This window comes from Onychomys torridus, chromosome 21 (genome assembly GCF_903995425.1).
Source record: "Onychomys torridus chromosome 21, mOncTor1.1, whole genome shotgun sequence".
Lineage (NCBI taxonomy): Eukaryota > Metazoa > Chordata > Mammalia > Rodentia > Cricetidae > Onychomys > Onychomys torridus.
The window spans coordinates 19,089,920-19,110,050 of record NC_050463.1 but is presented as its reverse complement, the minus strand read 5'-3'; the positions used below and the strand labels follow the sequence as shown (position 1 = coordinate 19,110,050).

General features: G+C 45.9%; 2 protein-coding genes across 4 annotated transcripts in view; one reads left to right on the top strand and one right to left on the bottom strand.

Moving 5' to 3' along the window:
* Positions 1 to 16,247, top strand: part of Slc3a1 (solute carrier family 3 member 1) — a 31,329-nt gene extending 15,082 nt beyond the window's left edge. Inside the window, exons 5-10 of the mRNA XM_036170669.1 lie at positions 1,701 to 1,820; positions 2,557 to 2,681; positions 5,939 to 6,134; positions 11,741 to 11,908; positions 13,017 to 13,133; positions 15,592 to 16,247. Coding sequence (XP_036026562.1) covers positions 1,701 to 1,820; positions 2,557 to 2,681; positions 5,939 to 6,134; positions 11,741 to 11,908; positions 13,017 to 13,133; positions 15,592 to 16,035 — 1,170 coding nt within the window. The 3' untranslated portion in view covers positions 16,036 to 16,247. The remainder of the gene's footprint in view (positions 1 to 1,700; positions 1,821 to 2,556; positions 2,682 to 5,938; positions 6,135 to 11,740; positions 11,909 to 13,016; positions 13,134 to 15,591) is intronic.
* Positions 14,235 to 20,131, bottom strand: part of Prepl (prolyl endopeptidase like) — a 36,069-nt gene continuing 30,172 nt past the window's right edge. For all 3 annotated transcript variants that reach the window (XM_036170654.1, XM_036170656.1, XM_036170655.1), the window contains 4 exons: positions 19,573 to 19,722; positions 19,026 to 19,149; positions 17,052 to 17,125; positions 14,235 to 16,790 (listed from right to left, as the gene is read on the bottom strand). In XM_036170654.1, coding sequence (XP_036026547.1) covers positions 16,701 to 16,790; positions 17,052 to 17,125; positions 19,026 to 19,149; positions 19,573 to 19,722 — 438 coding nt within the window. In that variant the 3' untranslated portion in view covers positions 14,235 to 16,700. The remainder of the gene's footprint in view (positions 16,791 to 17,051; positions 17,126 to 19,025; positions 19,150 to 19,572; positions 19,723 to 20,131) is intronic.

Below are 20,131 nucleotides of genomic sequence, written 5' to 3'. Positions count from 1 at the left end.
TTGAGGGCAGGTGCCCCTGGAGGCCAAGAGGCATCAGAGCCTTTGGAGTTACAGGGAGCTGTGATCCTCCTGACATGGGCGCTGGAAACTGAACTCAGATCCTCAGCAAGAGTAGCATGTGCTCTTAACTGCTGAGCCATCCCTCCAGCCCCCATTTCTCATTCTTTAATGGAGGTTAATATTTAGCCACACTGAGATTCTGAAGTGAATAAAGAGCTCATGAGTAAAGTTAGCTGTATTCTAGAAAATCAGCACTCACAAGTTTAATGTTTGCAGTAGCATGCAAGATAATGCTTACCCACCACACCGTGTCAGATTTGCTTGGGTGGTTTACAGATATTTGTGCTCTGACTTGACCAGTGTTCTTGTTTGTAAGACAAAGCACCATGCGGGACTGAACCTAGGCAGGGTGGCATCTGATGCTGGTAAAAACTGGGGCTTCTTCGTGAGTATATACACATGAGGAAGTGGAGGGAGGAAGGCCCAGGGTGACAGTGCAGCAGGTACAAGGTTTGACGTTCAGATTCGTCCTAGTGAGTCGGTTGAGAACCTTCCAAGAGCCCTTTCCACAAACCAGGGGACTTCGTGTGCCCAGCAGGTTTGGTGTGTGTGGCATGTCTCTCTTGAATTCCTCAGCCCAGGCACCAGCTAATGACTGCACCCCCAGCTCTTCTGTGCATCCTCCTCGTCTGTAGACTCCAGGAAGCCATAGCATGCACAGGACTGCTCCCTTGTTTGGACGTGCTCACACTCAAAGAAGCTTGGCCTGAGTCCGCCCCCATACTCCATTCTGTCCATCGCCTTTCAACCAGTGCCCGGCTCTATATATGGATCTACCTGTTGTGGACATCTTATAGAAAGGATATAATTCAGTACTTATTCCCTGTATTTAGCGAAAACACTTCTTAGAGTCAGGCATGTCCCAGCATGCACCAGTACTTCCTTCTGTTCTGTGATCAGGTAATAGTCATCACATGGATGGATTTACCGTCAGGGATAGTTTCAACTTAAGAACCCTGCTACCATGAACATTCATGTTCAATATGTGTTTCAATATATGTTTCCATTTCTTTTGGGTAGGTACCTAGGTGTGGAATTGCTAGTCTGTGTCAACTTTATGCTTAGCCTTTTAATCAGATCACAGCATTTTCTGCTTGAGACCTTCCAGGACTTTACACTCCTCCTTTCCAGTTCCAAGTTTTTGCCATTGCCTGTAAAGCTAGACATGACAAGTCCAACTTCTGCTACTTCCTGCCTATCCACACACCTTTGGATATGCTGCTCTTTTTATTTTATTTATTTATTTTGATTTTTTTTTCAAGACAGGGTTTCTCTGTGTAGTCCTGACTATCCTCGAACTCACTCTGTAGATCAGGCTGGCTTCGAACTGCCTCTGCTTTCTGAGTGCTGGTTCTAAAGGCATGCACCACGACTGCCTAGCAGCTATCCAGCCCTGTTTTTAACTGCCCAGGGAGCCCAACAGCACTTCCACAGCTGTTCTCTGCCTGGAATACGCTTTCACCAAACCCAGCATCTGGTACTGAGAGAACCAGTTATGGACTACGAGTGAAGTGTGTGTGTGATAACATGTTTTGTGTGTGGAAGCCGTTCTGATGGTCACCCGTACACGGAGCCTCTGTTAATGTTCTGTCTAGAGTTTGTAGTTGATGTGACCAAGTGCTCTGCTTCTCCATGTACAGGAAATAATACAGTTCTGGCTCTCCAAGGGTGTTGATGGCTTTAGTTTCAATGCGCTTAAATTTCTTTTGGAAGCGAAGGACCTGAGGAACGAAATCCAAGTAAATCCATCCCAAATTCCAGTAAGTCTTCTTTTAAACTTTTTCTCTTTGCCTCATCTGAAAATATTATCAGACTGTTTTCTGTTTTTGACATTGAAAATTTTTGATATTTTAAAAAGTATATGTATATGCATGTTTGTGTGGGGGTGTGTGCACCTGAGTGCGGGTGCCCACAAAAGTTAGAAGAGGCTGTTGGGTCCCCTCTAGGGCTAACTGGATGGGTGCTAGGAACCAAGCACATCCTCTGCAAGAGTGGGAGCAGTTGGGCCGGGCGGTAGTGGCTCATGCCTTTAATCCCAGCACACGGGAGGCAGAGCCAGGCAGATCTCTGTGAGTTCCAGGCCAGCCTGGACTACAGAGTGAGTTCCAGGAAAGGCTCAAAGCTGCACAGAGAAACCCTGTCTCGAAAAACAAAAACAACAACAACAAAAAAAAAACAAACCTGAAACATTTAGGCATTTATATTTAGAGGTGTTTTATAATTAAAATTTTGGTATTTGGTAAAATTTAGTTTACTAAAATGGGTGCTATAGAAACACTTACTGACTTTTAAAGTTACTGATTTAAGAGCCCATGCAATAATACTAAGAGTCGTGAGTGTCTGCTACCCACAAGCCTCTTGTGCACCAAGGTTTCTAGGATCACCACTGAGCAAATATCTCCTTGGTTCAAGCCATCTCATAAAGGCCATCTGAACTTACATGGAGCCCTTGTGGGTGGTGAAACGGTGCTAACTATGCTGTCCTGTTTTCCCAAGGACACCGTCACCCACTACTCGGAGTTGTACCACGACTTCACCACTACTCAAGTGGGTATGCATGACATTGTCCGGGACTTCCGGCAGATCATGGACCAGTACAGCAGGGAGCCTGGCAGATACCGGTAACCACAGGCCCCCAAGTTCTAGTCTGAAAAACCTTGTGTAACTATAATTGAATTTTATTATTATCATTATTGGGGTGTGTGTGTGTGTGTGTGTGTGTGTGTGTGTGTGTGTGTGTGTGCAATATGTGTGTAAGGGCATAGGTGTCATGGAACACAAATGGAGGTCATAGAGTAGCCTTGTTGTCTTCTCTCTACCTTTATGTGAGTTCCAGGGATTGAACTCAGGTCACCAGGTTTGCATGGCACTTTCTGAACCATGTTGTACTCCCACTTTTTAAAATTAAAAAAAAATAATAAATGTACCTACTATTGGTGAAATTATTAAGGCAACTCCACATAGTTAAAAGGGAGGTTTATTTTGTGGGGTAACTCACAAGTGAAGGGATAGGTTACAGGGTCTGGGAAAGGTGTAGTGCAGTCCGGCGGTGTTCTCTGGAGAACTCTGCTTGGTCTACCGCCAGGGTCCAGGGTCCAGGAACTAAGAGAGGTCCTCCATCCGGATCTCGGGTCTTCAGAGTCCTCTCTAAGCTCCGCCTTGTAGGCGTGACAGTTACCAAAGCCTCAAAGGGGGTGGTACTTCCAGGTCAAAGCTGGAACAGCTACCCACTACAACCTACATAATTACAATTTACAGCTTGGTTATGCCAAGGTGTGGAGCGGTCTCTCATGTTGCTTATCTCTGCTGATTTTCAGGTTCCTCTTTTGTAGAGTGCTAGACATGAAAATAATTTGAAAGAATATATTGGTTAGGTGTTAGATATGACCTTTAAAATATTTTTATTCTTTGGGAATTTCAGACAATGCATGTTGCTTTTGTATGTGTGTCTGTGGATGGGTTTTGTACATATGAGTGAGTGCCTTAATAGGCCAGAAGGGAGCACTCCTCCCCTGGGAGGTGGAGTTCCAGGTGGCAGTGTCACCTGGCATGGGGACTGAACTCAGATCCTCTTCAAGAGGAGTACTCATTTGTAACTGCTGAGTCACTTCAGCCCTATGAACTATTACTTTTATCATTATTACTGGGGTTATGTTGCTTGAATAGTGTGAACCCAAATATTACAGCTGAATTGTCAGGAGATCCCAGTGGTTAGCACAGCTGTGAGATCAAGGGGCTAAGGTGGGGTCCTGCTCTGGAGCTCGGTGACCTTGGGGATGTCAGTTGGCGGAAATGGGTTTTCTCATCAAAAGAGGAGTAACAGTCATAATCCTTGGAAGGTTATTGTGAGGTTAGATGAGGTCATGCACATGAATCACTTAAAATAGTGTCTGGCATGCAAGAAACACTGTTAAGTTATAAGTACAGCATCTCTAACATGAAAATCTAAACATTTTGGAGCATTTCGGATTTCTTTTTCTTTTCTTTTCTCTTCTTTTCTTTTTTTCTTTTCTTCTCTTTTTTTTTCCTTTCCTTTTCTTTTTTTGTTTTGTTTTAGAGAAACAGTTTCTCTGTGTATCCCTGGCTGTCCTGGAACTCACTCTGTAGACCAGGCTGGCCTAGAACTCAGAGAGATCTGCCTGCCTCTGCCTCCCAAGTGCTGGGATTAAAGGCGTGCACTACCACCACCCAGGCACATTTTGAATTTCTAAGTTTGGATCAGGAACTCTCAGTGAGCAAAGTTCTATAGAAATATTCTAAGAATGTAAAAATCTTACAAAATCTGAGATACATCTGGTCTTAAGAATCTTGGATGAAGGATACTTTGTATTTCTAAGTAGCTCATGAAACAGAATGATGGAGAAGAGCTAAAGAAGCTCCACCTTCCCCACCCATGGAGAAGGCAATGGACTCAGAGGGTAATGGCAGAGGTGGGGAGTTCATTGGCACATGTAAGACTGTACTTCCCATGAATGTGCTGCCTCAACCAGCTGACGGCAGCTGACAGGGCCATTTCAGGTGTCTGTATTATCCGGAGTGGTTTTCAGAGTGCATATCAATAAAAAGGGGAGACCTTTTATATGAAGGTCTAGACTGGAAATTCTAAGTGGGCAGATGGAACTCTCTAGTGAAGGTCTTCAAGATGTTAGAGTTTTAGTCATGTGTAGAAAGCAGAGAGCCGTACTGATGGCGAACCGAAGTCTTTGTTGGTGTTCTGTTCTCTGGAGAGCCCTATGTAACGATGCATGATTATATCCACCAACACTCTTCCTCTTAACTCCTGCCGCAGGATACCCTCAATGCCCCACCCCCAACTCTATGTTCTCTTTAAAAATAAATAACCCACTGAGTCCAGTGTATGCTGCTCACGGACTCACTTGTGTGGGACCATCTACTGGAGTGTGGTCAACCTACCAGGGACCACACCCTTAAAGAAAATGGACTGGTCCTCTCTCACTAGCCCATCTGTCAGTGGCTTCTCAACTAGGGGTAGGAGGACTCATGATGAGTTCTTTAGCTATCCAGGCTAGAGTGTCGACTGGCTTGATCTTGTGTAGGCAACCATAGCCGCGAGGAGCCTGTAGAGAAGCTGTCATATCTAGAAGGTGCTGTTTCGCTTCAGTCCTCCAAGGCCTCTGGCTCTTCCAGTCTTTCCGTCCCTTCTTCCGCAAAGATCACGGAGCCTTAAAGACAGATGTGATGTGCATGTCCCCTTGGTGGCTGAACCTTCACGGACTCTGATTCTCTATACTTTGACCAGCTGTTTCTGTGCTGATTGCCACTGTATGAAGAAGCTAAATGCTGAGGAGGGCTGAGATTGCAATGACCTCCGATCACGGCAAGCTCTAAGCAGAGTTGTTCCCATTCTTTTGTCAGAGGCTTAAGACTAACAGGTTTTCAACCCCACTCAACCACCCCCCAATCCCACCCTCATAATAGGTTTCTCTGCCAATGCAGTAAACCAGATCAAGCCAAATTGAAAAAGTATAACAACAGGTTTATTTGAGCAAAGCAAATCCTGGGGAGGTTCTGCAGTCCTAGAGATGGAGGCCAGAGAAGCTGCATGCCCGAACTAAAGCAGGGAGATTATATAGATGGTAGGAAAGGGGTGAGGATGTGTCTGTCACAAGCTGGGTTTGGGCCCAAGTATGGCCAAAAGCTGAGCACGTTAGGCGGGGACTCTGGTGGCTGGCTACTTCAGGGGAGGAGGCTGCTGTAGCCACCAAGAATGTGGAACAGGGCATTTTGGTGCCTTTTTTTTGTTTGGAGACTTTCTGAGTGGGTGGTGTTTGGACAGGAATGGGGCTTTCCAGATCATGCAGGGGTGAATTGAAGGTTCCAACTGAACAAAGACAAGAAAGTTTGCCAACTCTTCCAGGTTCATGGGGACTGAAGCCTCAGCAGAGAGCATCGAGAGGACCATGATGTACTACGGCTTGCCATTTATCAAGGAAGCTGATTTTCCTTTTAACAATTACTTCACCACACTGGACAGCCTTTCTGGGCACACTGTATATGAAGTAATCACATTCTGGATGGAAAACATGCCAAAAGGAAAATGGCCCAATTGGATGGTAAGCCCTCATGCACAGCACACAGCAATCGGTTGTACTTGCTGCTAAAATGAGGTGCATCTTTGTTCCTCAGTGACCTTACTCCTGGTGTGACTCTGTCCTTTTTCATCCCCACCTAGCTTCTTCCTGCCTAGCTATTGGCCATTTAGCTCTTTATTAAACCAATGAAAGCAACACATCTTCACAGTGTACAAAAAGACTATTCCATAACATCACATTTCATCTTAAGGGTGAGGACCCAGGTAGCTATGGTGGCACACACCTTTAATCTCTCCACTCTGGTGGCTGATGTAAGTAGATCTCTATGAATTCAAGGCCAGCCTGATCTACACAGAGACTTCTGGGCTGGCCAAGGTTACATAGTGAGACCGTATCCCAAAACAAACAAACAAAAAACAATAAAGAAGCTCCACACAACCCTGGCTATAAGGGTCACCACCTTCCACTTCCATGTCTTGTCCAGTAGAAGGGTCTTCAGGGACAATGAGACATACAGATCTATTCCCTTTTATAAGGGCGTCTTGTGAAGGACCTGCCTGAGGCCCAGCCTCCTTTCCTGTCAGGTAACTCCAGCTGGCCCCAAATTTTCTATGTTGCTAAGATGGCTTTGAACTTCTGATTCTTCCGCTTCCACTCCCCAAGTGCATGGGTGTGGGAGTGCACCACCATGCCTTGTTTTACACGGTGCCCGGAAGGAATGCAGAGCTCCCAAGCTGCTAGCAAGCACTCCAGCAGTAGCTGCAGCCACAGCCTTGGTTCTTGTTTTCAAACAAAATCAGCATGTCTTTTCCTCTGGAGAGTTCTCTCCCTCGAGGGTTGTGCATGACATGTCCCATGGGCCGGCCTCACAGATCTTGCTCATCTTCCTCCATTCTGACCAGCTCAGCCGGCCTGTCTGCCAGCTTCCTGGTTCCTCTGGCGGTTCAAATCTGTCACACCCCCTCTGTCATTGTGCTTTTCAACTCCAAACTTCCTGTGTGGTTCTTTTCATAATTGTCCATATTGCTCTGTGTGAGACATGGTTCTCGGGCTTGCCAGTCTCCAGATACAGCGGTGGTTTCTCTGGAGAGACATATAATATATATGTTATATATATACTATAAATTTCACATATAAAACTAAAGACAGTAACGCTCTTTCAAATAATCTTTGATAGTAGATTAGTTTTTCTTTGTTCTTTTTCCAAGACAGGGTGTCTATGTAGTCCTGGCTGTCCTGGAACTCGCTCTGTAGACCAGGCTGGCCTTGAACTCAGAGATCTGCCTGCCTCTGTCTCCTGAGTGGCTGGGATTAAAGGTGTGTGCCACCACCACCTGGCTCAATTTAATTTATGTTATGGGCTGTATTTCTGTTTCTTTTATTTTCTTTTTCTTTTTCTTTCTTTCTTTCTTTCTTTCTTTCTTTTTTTTTTACTGTTGTGGAGATCGGGATGTTTTGGTAGTAGATGAGGTAATTCTAGAAGTCCTGTTTTCTTCCTTAGTGTCTGTTGCCTTGTTCTTTGGTCCCTTTCTTAGATGAGTTCTGTAAAAACCTGCTCTGTTTGTTTTGTGGCTTAGGACACCTCTGCCTTGTTACTCGCTGGAGATTCTTTTCAAAGATTTTATTTTTCTTTATTTTTTTTGTCTATGTGTGAATGTCTGTTGTGGTCATGTGTGATATGAGCACAGTGCAGTGGAAGCTAGAAGAGGGTGTTAAATCCCATGGAGTTTATGTTTATAGGGAGACATGAGTTGCCAAATTCAGGTCTTCTGTTTTTAACCACGGGGCAGTTTCTCCAGCCTTGAGGGGTAGGGTTTCTTTAGATGCATAGAACTGATGAGTCTTCCTGCCATTGCTGAGGGGTCCTTCATGTGTGGGGACATGCATCCACCCCCTAGCAGTCACCTTACAACCCTGCCTTAGGTCAGCTGAGATGAGAGGTTAGAGAAAGCCTTCCCTGGACCGCTGTCAAAGCTCTCCATGCACACAGGCCTGTCCTTCAAGAGCCTCCTAGATTCCCAGGATTCCATAGGAACATTTGCAGGCCTCTCCTGGTCATCTCAATCCCCAATTGCTTCTTCTAGGGCTTGGGTTGGCCTCAGCTGGTGTAATACCATGGCCACAGGAAGGCCAAATGTTGTCCCAAGTGTTATGGGAACCAGACTCTTGTCTGCATATTCAGTCCTGGGTCAGATTAGATGAGCTGAGGCCCTTTCTTTACACAGTAGCAGGTCCCAGATGATACATCGGCCAGCCATTGAACTATAAAATCCATCCATCCCTTCCCTGGGTCTCTTAGGTGGCTGTTTTTTAGCTGCTGGTGGTAGGGCTGTGGAGCATATCACGGGCTCGAAGACAGGAGACGTAGGGAAAGTTAAAACACTATAGATGGGAAGTGCTCACGCTGGTTTTTGCTGAAGAAATTAATCTGGAATTGCCATTGTCTTTTGTTAATTTTAAGTGCTCTGAAAAATGTGGAATTTTAGTTTTTGCCAATATTTTCCTTGTTTGGGAGATTTTTTTTTTTTTTTTTTAAATTGACTTGTCAGTGGTGCTGGAGATCCAACCCAGGGCCTTATGTCTGCTAGGCACGTGCTCTACCACTGAACCATAGCCGCAGCTGTTAAGAGCATTTGAGATCCTAATACTGCCAGCTGGATGTGCCCTGATGTCACAGCTTATCTGATGTCCTTTGAGCAGCTACATAAAGTACTTGGACAGTTTCTAGTGTCATGGGTGACAGGATTGCCCTCGGTCTGTGGGATCAAGGCCATCTGTGCCCACTGCTTTGAACCACTCAGGGAAAAATGTTCTGCTTTCAACTCTGCAAAGGAAGAACTCATTGGGTGTCAGCCAACCTGAGAAAGTCTGCCCAATAGCTTATGGCATTGAAAAGAATAGAAGAAGGGGACAATGTATGACTGCATTTTCTGGCCATAAACCTAGAAAAGCAGAGCCATGGCGTGGTGGCCCACACCTTTAATTCCAGCACCCAGGAGGCAGAGGCAGGTGGATCTGTGAGTTCGAGGCCAGTCTAGTCTATAGAGTGAGTTCCAGGACAGCCAGGGCTACACAGAGAAACCCTGTCTCGAAAAACAAAAAACAAAACAAACAAAACAACAACAAACTAGAAAAGCCCTTTATAAGGACTCACAAAGATACAATTATGGGGGTTACCTTAGCACACCTCAGAGAAAAGAAAGACGGCTCTTTCCTGTGTTGTAGCAATCAAGTTCATAGTCAAAGGCTGGTGGTCTGTCATACTGTAACTTGAATGCTGCCCTTTCTCAAAGCTCCTTTCTTCATCTGTGAAGTTGTTGGCAGACTACTGTGTGAGGGGACAAGATCTGACCCAGGTGTGAACATGCTCTCTGCACAGCAGAGCACTGTGATCAGCCTCTGCCCATTGGATCCAGCTGTGGGAAGAGTCCTCAGGTGCTTTCATGAGCAGCACACATTCTGATATGTAACCAGAGTGTTTACCACGTGGAAACCACACATAGATAACACCGAAAATTTCTGCTTAGATTATGCACCTTTTTTTTTGGAGACAGAGTCTTGTGGGATTACAAGCACAGGTCACCATGCCCAGTTTTGTAAATTTCTTTTTAAGAACTGATTTCTCTTTTGTCTTTATATGTGTGTGTGTGTGCATGTTCATACCTGCATGTGTATGTATGTGTGTACAAAGAGGTCAGAGGTCAACCTTAGATATCACCCCTCAGGACCTGTCCACCTTATTTTTGAGGTCTCTCACTGGGACCCAGGGCTCTCTAATTAGGCCACGTTGTCTGGCCAGTGCCCTGGAGATCTGCCCTCTTCTCCACCTCCCCAGGGATGGGATTACTAGGGCAAGCCACCAAACCTGCCTTTTCATATGGGTGCTGGGAATCAAACTCACATCTTCACACTTGTGTAGCAAGCACTTGACCATGGGAGCGATCTCCCCAGGCCCCTAATTTTACCTCTGGAAATTGGTTTTGGATAGTTTGGATGTCAGAACAATAGAGACACATTAGATATGTCCATCTGCCTTTTCCTACCTTGTCCTCTTCTCTTGATCCTCTCACATCTTTTAAGATATGTGCATGATGTATGTGTGTGTGGGGGGGCAGCATGTGCATGCCTTGGTGCACCATGGAGGCCAGAGGACAGTTCTGTGGTGTTGGTTTCCTCCTTCTACCTTTAGGTGGAATCTGGGCATTGATTTTAGGTTACCAGGCTCGCATTACATCCAAGCCTTCTCACTGGCCCCTGTCTTGCTTTTTATGGAAAACAAACTTGTTTCCTTTGCTGTTGGTATTTATTATACAGGGGAGTGTAGCAGGAATCTTAAAAGTTTATTAATAAAAACAAACCTGGAGCCAGGAATTGGGGTGAATGCTGGAAGATCAGAGAAGCAGAACAAGCCACAGCTTCCTCATCTCGACAGTTCCTCAGATGATCCTGTTTCCTCAGACAGGAAGCTTCTGAGTTCTCATCCAGAAGGGGTCTCAGCTGAACTGCTGCTTGAAAGCCTGAAGCTTAACCAGCTAAAAGCTTCTAGTTTCTGGCCCTCATGCCTTATATACCTTTCTGCTTTCTGCCATCACTCCCTGGGATTAAAGGCGTGAGTCATCCTGCTTGGCTGTTTCCAGTGTGGCCTTGAACTCACAGAGATCCAGAGGATTTCTGCCTCTGGAATGCTAGGATTAAAGGCATGGAGTGCCACCATTTTCTGGCCTCTTTATCTAGTGGTTGTTCTGTTCTCTGGCCCCAGATAAGTTTATTAGGGTACACAATATTTTGGGGAACACAGTTACCACCACAGGGCAGAATCATGAAAATGAACCTTTAAAGTTCCTCTGATTTGCAGTTACCATTTGCAGTAAGGAGCACTCCGGGAACTGTCAGCACCGCTCTGTTGGGCAGCAGCTGTCTTAGGGTTACTATTGCTGTGGTGATGAAAACCACCGCCCAAGCAGCTGGGGAGGAGGGGTTATTCAGCTCGAGCTTCCCCATCTCAGTTCATCATCAAAGTCAGGACAGGATCCTGGAGAAAGGAACTGAAGCAGATGCCATGGAGGGGTACTGCTTACTGGCTTGTTCCCCATGGCTTAGTCAATTTTTCTTACAGAACCAAGGGCCGCCAGTCCAGGGACAGCACCACCCAGCATGGCCTGGGCCTCTGCCATCGATCACTAATTAAGACAATATTCTACAGCCAGATCTTTTTTTTTTTTTTTTTTTGGTTTTTCGAGACAGGGTTTCTCAGTGTAGTTTTGGTGCCTGTCCTGGATCTCACTCTGTAGACCAGGCTGGCCTCAAACTCAGAGATCCGTCTGGCTCTGCCTCCCAAAGTGCTGGGATTAAAGGTGTGCGCCACCACCATCCGGCCTATGGCCAGATCTTATAGAGGCATTTTCTTAATGAGGCTCCCTCCTCTCATGACTTTAGCTTGTGTCAAGCTGATGTAAAACTAGCCAACACAGGAGCCATGATGGAGAACAGTCAGTCACACAGCAGGTGGTGGGCTTGCTGATTTCTGTGCATGCTGATTCTGCCTGGGGGACTTTCCATTTCAAACAGGGCAACTCTTTCATGAAGTTGTGTGTGGAGCTGTGATGTTAAAATGATCTGCCTTTCAGACTGGTGGACCAGACACTACCCGGCTGACCTCTCGCTTGGGGAATCAGTACGTCAATTCCATGAACATGCTTCTTTTCACACTCCCAGGGACACCGATAACTTACTATGGAGAAGAATTAGGGATGAGAGATATTTCCATTTCAAATTTCAATGAAAGCTATGATACTGTAAGTATGATACATTTTTAGCTACATGGCTACACTGTCAGACAAGTTACCACTACTATTTCAGTTCTGAATGTCATGGTCATTCTTTTTAAAACTAATTTAAAATTTTTAACTATTCATTTACTTGTGTAAGTGTTCTGTCTGCATGTACACCTGCACTGCAGGCCAGAAGAGGGCACCAGATCTCATTGTAGATGGTTGTGAGTCACCATGTGGGTGCTGGGAATTGAACCCAGGTCCTCTGGAAGAGGGGCCAGTGTTCTCAACCCGAGCCATCTCCCCAGCCCCGTAGTCACATGTTTTTTTACTGTTAACAGTTAGGGTTATCAGCTCCCCCACTGATTAGGTGGTTGAGGAGCTCATGGAAGTGGTGCCCTCTGAGTCACATGACTGATCTTGGATAGAACCAAGGACCCTGCAGATTGAGGCACACTGACACCTGAGGACCAGCGACTTACTCTGCATATGTCGTCTCCCGCAAGGAAGAATTCACCTCTGGGTTTTGACCTGCTAGTGGACGAGACCACAGCACTGCTCGTCCAGTTACCATTGTGTGACTTTGTTTTTGTTTGAGGCGATGGCTCTCACGAGCTGAGTTGCTGGGTAGATGGCATTCTGACCCTTTAATTTGTGCAGTTCCATTTCACTTGTGTGAGAGATTGTTTCCTCAATAATTCAATGTTAATTTCAATGTTTCCTCCCAGTGGCTCACTGTGTGTGGGTGCTCACAGGAGAGTGCAGAAGTCAGGATCAGCTGAGTCTGGCAGAGTTCTTGGCTGCCATCAGTCTACAGCAGGATGGGGTGTCAGGAATTGCTAGTGGGATATTCTGAAGTCCTTTCTGTTTTCTTAAAAAAGGCAGCAGATTCTAAATATGTCAAAGTTCAGTTAGGAAAAATGTGTTTCCATCGAGGAGATTGTTCGCTATTTTCACACTGAAAGCACAAAGCTGACCAATAGTGTATGTTAAGGCTTTTTCATCATAAAGGCCAGGACGTGCCGACGTCAGCTCAGAACTAAAGGGGTCAATGGAGGCAGTCAGGAGGGGTTCAGACGGATTTCCTGTAATGACCTCATCACTGCTTTCTCTTTTTGATCTTTCAACACAGAACACACTTCTGTCAAAGTCACCGATGCAGTGGGACAATAGTTCAAATGCTGGGTTTTCTGAAGGCAATCACACCTGGCTGCCCACAAATTCTGATTACCACACTGTGAATGTGGAAGTAAGTATCCATGAAAATGTTATGTTGGGTCTAGAAATAAGAAATGAGTTTCCACATGGATTACCAACATCCCAGCCATGTGTAAAACCTCAACTAAGACTCTTGAAGTCTATCACAGACTAGTCTTGCAATTTTCAATTAGTAAGGAGTTTGGAAATTATGTCTTTGGTAAAATATGACCTGGTACACAGGGCCCCATATGCAGAGTCATTCACAGAAAATCCTGTCTCTGAGAGTTCCCAGCTATGATGGAAACCCTACAGTCTTTACAGCAAGCCTGGCTACCCTTTCTCTGGAACTTATTTTAAGTGGCTACTAAGTTTTAAAGGATTAGGAGACAGACATAAATGTGTACTTTCTAAAACACTGCGTATTAACTGATCTAATAGAAATCTCTTAAAAAGGAGAAATCCCTAAACAAAAGAATAATGTTATTATGAATAAAAGATAAAATGAGGTTTCAGAAGGATATTGAAAAAGGTAGTCATATATATGAATGGGTTGAATTCATGTTAAACAAAAATATTCAGATTAGATAAGACAAAAATGCAGGTATGAGAGACAGTTAAAAGGTCACAACTAACAATACTACAGGCAACTGGAATGGAGAGGAGTCTTGCAATTTAGCCATCAAAAGAATGTTTCCACTTCAGATCTACTAGTTTTACTCTTAGATATCTGCATCTATGAATATTCATGCACACATAAATGATAAATATGCAAGGGTCTGTCTGTAGCACCGTTTGCAAGAACAGAAGTGTGAGAAATGCCCTGTCTATCCAACAGAAAGCCAGGTCATTAGACCATGGGACCAAGATACGGCTCTTAAGACAGCAGCTAGCTGCACCGGTGAGAGAGGGCACTTGTGACAGGCTAGAACACAGTGGAGGGTGGTGTGTTCCCATCTGTGTAAACACACCCACATATGCTCACAGAGGCACAGGGGTCCCATTTCATGAGACCTATAGGAGGGAATGCAAGCAGCCATCATGTCCTGTCTGTCTCTGGAAGGGAACTGGGGGTGCTTGAAGAAACCTCTGCCTTGTATATATTCTTATTGTATGCATCTCCTAGACAAAAAAAAAAAAGACTTACAAAAGGCAGGCTTGGAAATATTTAATAGCAGACAAAATAGAATTCAATATGAAAAGCATTATATGAGAGAAATGCAATTTTCAGACAGTGAATACTCACCAATCTTTATGCATGTTAACAGAAGCTTCAAAATATATCAAACAAGTACTTTGAGAGGTGTAAAGAGAAACAGACAGGTCCACGGTTACAGGGAAAGAGTTCAAATGAAGGGAGGTGGAAAGAATAGCTCACTGGGCCTCTCATGTGAGTGGCACTAAACAACGATTCTCATGCATTATCTAAAGCTATGGAGAATGAGTAACACAGTGTGTCACATACACAGACCACAATTACTTTGTGCCTGATAAACAGAACAGACATTTTTAAACATCCATGAGATAGTCATTAAATACATATTATTAAGCATCTACCTGAAAACAACAAACACCACCGGCCCAGGAAACCTGGCAGGCTAGAGTGTAATGAATGAACATTATTGTTGATTTGGCAACAGCTTGGAACAATGCATTACGCATTGAATGTCCATACTCTTTGACACAGTAGTTATCTGTCTGATAATCTATCTTAAATAAATAATATAAAACATGGGAGGAGGGGATCGAAAATGTAAAAAAACACTACAAGTGCAGATGTTTAAAAGGAAAGGGAATACAATTATGGTAAAATATTCTGCCAGCATATTACCAGCCATCACAATGATATTTGTAACAGAAAAATGCTTATGAGGGAAAATAAATAAAAGAAAAGAACAGCATTAAATTAGGTATGTTTTTTGTAGCTGCAAAATAAACCCAAACTTTTAAAGGGCAAAAACGACCTTTTGTGGCCATGGCGTGGCAGGGCAGGGCGTGGCGGGGCAGCAAGAAAGCGAATGTAGACTTGTGTATCTTAGGTTCTGCAGTTTTGCAGTGCCCTTCCCATCACCAGGGATCCAAGAGTCCACGTCTGCAGGACCCATGATCTCTGCACCCACAGTGCCCTTCATGTTATCCCGCAGATGGGAACTGCGAAGTCCGAACGCACTGGACACTTTCTGCTTCCAGCCATCTGGCAGTTAGCAGGCAGCACAGTGACTTCATTCCAGCAGCCCCATGTCCTAAAGTGGGGTCAAATTTGGGCTCTGCAGCAGCTCTAAGAAGTGGGAGCATTGTGCACACTGAAATGACTCCCCACAAGCAGAAAATATGAATTTTTAATTCCTGTGACTTTAGGATAAACTATTTATAAATGCCTTATAATTTGGCAGTGATTTACTTATTTGGGGGGTTATTTTAAAGGATAAATGGAAGCAAGTTTTTTTCTGGGGGGGATAACTCTTAAAATAAAATAAAACATTTATGTGAATATTCTTTTTAAAAAACAGGTCCAAAAGTCTGAGGCGAGTTCAGCCTTGAGGCTTTATCAGGATTTAAGTCTACTACACGCCAAAGAGCTGCTGCTCAACAGGGGCTGGTTTTGCCTTTTGAGGGAAGACAGTCACTCTGTTGTGTACACAAGAGAGCTGGATGGCATAGATAAAGTCTTCATCGTGGTCCTGAATTTTGGAGAATCATCAACTCTGCTAAATCTACAGGAAATCATTTCGGATCTTCCTACAAAACTGAGAATAAGATTAAGTACCAATTGGGCCTCCACAGGCAGTGACGTTGATACACATGCCATTTCTCTGGAGAAGGGAGAAGGACTCATCTTGGAACACAGCATGAAGACTCTCCTCCATCAGCAAGCAGCTTTCAGAGACAAATGCTTTGTTTCCAATCGCGCCTGCTATTTGAGCACACTAGACATTCTGTACAGTTTGTGTTAGAGATCTCCATTCACAAGATGGCCACCCTGCCTCCAGTATGTCTCAACATCCATCCATCCATCCATCCATCCATCCATCCATCCATCCATCCATCCATCCATCCATCCATCCATCATGATGTCATCAATTCTTAAATTTCTGTAGCACAAATGCAACTGTTTTAGGGAAGATGCTCAGGTGTTTGAAAGAACAATAAAGTTTTTAAAAGATTATTTCCAAATTCTAAAGCATTTAAATGAAGAATGCTATTCTTTTCTTTACAGTGGAGCTGTGGGAGTTGCCAGGGGACTCACTGACAGTCCCTAAAAATATTTACTAGCGAAGAGGAAGGACACTGATTTGTAAACTGGTCAAAGAAAGTTCTATTAATAGGCATGAAGCTGTTCTGATTGGAAGGGAGGCCTGGCAGTCTTCTGCCCAGGCCTTCTGGCTCCTTCTCCACATCCTCCTAAGGAGCATGGCCAAAAACTACTTTCCCAGGCTAGGGGTATGTGCTGGTGTGAACGGTACAAGTGAGGAATACATTAAGCAAAATTTACATGAAGAAACAACTTTTAAAAAATTATGTAATAACTTAAAAAAAAATCTCACTTTTGCTAACCCAACTGGAAATAAGACTAATTGTTATTTCCACGTGTTTCCGGTTCCCAGCTGAAGGCAGCATTTCAGAATTTTAGGTATTTCTTAAGATCCTCGAATGCATTGGTGCTGTCAAGTCCAAGCTCCTCATACAGGAATTTCATCTGGGCTGTGATCTAAAAGAAACATCTGAGGTTAGACAGAATCTCAGGGTTCCCCAGGCTGTCTTCATCCAGGCTAATCCAGGACACAGCAAATACTTCCTAACCCAGGACCCAGTTATCTCTTAGCAGGCTCCCTCACTGGTACTAGGAGCCCTAGAGCAGGGCCCTCCCGCTCTCCCAGGCTCCTGGCCTGACATCTGTGCAGCAGCTCTGCCAGAAACCCTGCCCTGCCCTTCGAGGATTCTGTCGATGCACAGTGTATGGACAGCATACCTTTTTGTGAGAATCTTCAATCACGTGGTTCCCTCCAGGCTGAATATCTAAAATAATGTTGGGAGGCTGATAGCCTGAAAGAGTTAACAGAAAAGCAATCGGATGGTCTGAAAACTGAGACCCATACTGCCCTCTCCTTTTGAGTACTCAAATAGCAAAGGGACAAAGAACAAAGCCGCCATCACTACCGCCAAAGAGATGGTGGCGAGGGGCAGAGGGCCAATTTCTATACCAGGGGAAGCAGGACACCTAATGGCTGAGGAAGCTGGGTGCCTGCCTGGACTGGCACACAGAGAGAAGGCTGTGACCTGTGACCTAGGAGGGGGTCAGTGGCTATGACCTAGGAGGGGTCAGTGGCTGTGACCTAGGAGGGGTCAGTGGCTGTGACCTGTGACCTAGGAGGGGGGTCAGTGGCTGTGACCTAGGAGGGGGTCAGTGGCTGTGACCTAGGAGGGGTCAGTGGCTGTGACCTAGGAGGGGGTCAGTGGCTGTGACCTAGGAGGGGGTCAGTGGCTGTGACCTAGGAGGGGTCAGTGGCTGTGACCTAGGAGGGGGTCAGTGGCTGTGACCTAGGAGGGGGTCAGTGGCTGTGACCTAGGAGGGGGTCAGTGGCTGTGACCTAGGAGGGGTCAGTGGCTGTGACCTAGGAGGGGGTCAGTGGCTGTGACCTAGGAGGGGGTCAGTGGCTGTGACCTAGGAGGAGGTCAGTGGCTGTGACCTAGGAGGGGTCAGTGGCTGTGACCTAGGAGGGGTCAGTGGCTGTGACCTGTGACCTAGGAGGGGTCAGTGGCTGTGACCTAGGAGGGGTCAGTGGCTGTGACCTGTGACCTAGGAGGGGGTCAGTGGCTGTGACCTAGGAGGGGGTCAGTGGCTGTGACCTAGGAGGGTGTCAGTGGCTGTGACCTAGGAGGGGGTCAGTGGCTGTGACCTGTGACCTAGGAGGGGGTCAGTGGCTGTGACCTGTGACCTAGGAGGGGGTCAGTGGCTGTGACCTAGGAGGGGGTCAGTGGCTGTGACCTAGGAGGGGGTCAGTGGCTGTGACCTAGGAGGGGGTCAGTGGCTGTGACCTCGGAGGGGTCAGTGGCTGTGACCTAGGAGGGGTCAGTGGCTGTGACCTAGGAGGGGTCAGTGGCTGTGACCTAGGAGGGGTCAGTGGCTGTGACCTAGGAGGGGTCAGTGGCTGTGACCTAGGAGGGGTCAGTGGCTGTGACCTAGGAGGGGTCAGTGGCTGTGACCTAGGAGGGGTCAGTGGCTGTGACCTAGGAGGGGGTCAGTGGCTGTGACCTAGGAGGGCGTCATTGGTCTGTGGAATCTGAGAGTTTAGGGCCCTGGAAATACCAGCTATAGCAATGGAGAGTGAGAACTGGAGCTGCGTACAGGGAGACTTAGAGGGGGGCCCTTCCCAATTCCAAACTCATAATGTCTTACTTGGCAGTTTTAAGGCAAAAAGAGGAGTTGCTTTTACTGACTTTTTTATCTTTGATTTTTATTTGTATGTGGTTGGGTGAGCTTATGTACCCCACAGGCATGCAGGATCCTCTGGAGCAGAAAAGGCACCAGATCCCCGGGAACTGGAGTTACAGACAGTTGTGAGCTGCCATGTAGGTGCTGGGAACTGAACCTGGGTCCTCTCAAAGAGCAGATAGCGAGTGCTCTTAACCACTGAGCTATTTCTCCAGCCCCAGGAGAATGCTTATCCACTGAAAATGAATGACGTAAAAGGAGTGACAGACTGTCTCAGTAACTGTGTGTAGATCTCCGAGTTACCCTGGACACCTACTGTTTGCTTTGAGTCTTGCCTGCTTCATTTAATACTAACCCTGAAGAGCGGAGGTGGTTATGGCTACATGGACGTCAGCTAGGTGGTCAGCACAGGAGTCTGTCCTGCATGACAGGCAGACGGTTTGGTCTGTACATGAAGTATGGCTGAGGGCGGTCCTGTCAGCCAGGGTCCCTGATCAGACAGCGTCCTACCTTCCCCTGCTTCCTTCGCATGCTCCGCAACGGCTTCCTTGAGTTTCTCAGTGTAGTCTACAATTCCTTTCAGAGGTACCCGCTCATCATTTTCATAGGCTGTGATGTGAACTGAGGGGTAATGCTGAAGAGAACAGATACATAGCGTTTACATCGCTCACGATTCCTTCCACCCCACACATCATGAGAAACATTACCTCTCGTTTGTGCCCCCAAGTGCTAGGAGGGTGTTCTCATCTGAAACTCGTGAGCAGGCCTCAGCCCTGTGTGCCAGGCTACCTGCTACCTGGGGCAGCTGTTTCCTGTCCAGAGAGAGCGTGACCTCATCTCATTGAGTTACCCTGGACCAGGGGCTGGGGACGCTAGTCTCCTGAGGTACTACTGAACTGAGGCAAACATGGAGGACGAGCAGACACGACACCGAAAGATGTTTAGGTATCGGAAGCAGAAACAGCTGAGAGGCCTCTTAACTCTCGCCTCAGCTCAGAGAGTGCCTTTCAGTTGTCTGGATGCTTCAGGGCAGCGGATCGCAACCGTGGCTCCCTACCTGAGGTTTAATGTTTTGACAGGGACAGTAGCGTTTTATGTAGTTCTTGTGCTTTTCATCAGATGAAGGGTTCCCCCATTCTTCTAACTCTTCCAGCGTCAGAGGAAGTGTGGTGTCCATCATGGTGTTGAGGACATCCAAGAAAGGGGCCTAGTCAAAGAAAAAGCAGCCAGACTTGTATTATGAAGGTCACAAACCTACTGCATAATAAACACATACCCAGGTGTGAAGAAGACAGCTCAGTCTGAACTACAGCTGGTAACTCACAGCTGCCTGGGGAGCACGCCAACTCCGCAACAGACATTTATAGACCAAGAAAGAAATTACCCTTCTTTTCCAACTTCACGGTTTTGTTTTTAGCCTGGTGCCTTTTCTATTTTAATTATACAAAAGTAACCAATGCAGCTCTGCACTCATTAGGATGGTTACTATCGTAAAAACAACCCCATAACAGCTAGAGCTTTCCAAGATGGCGAGGATGTAGAGACGCTGTACCACTTTGGCACCGTGGGCTAGAGTGTAAACGGCCGTGGACACTGGCAAAAAGCATGGTAGTTCC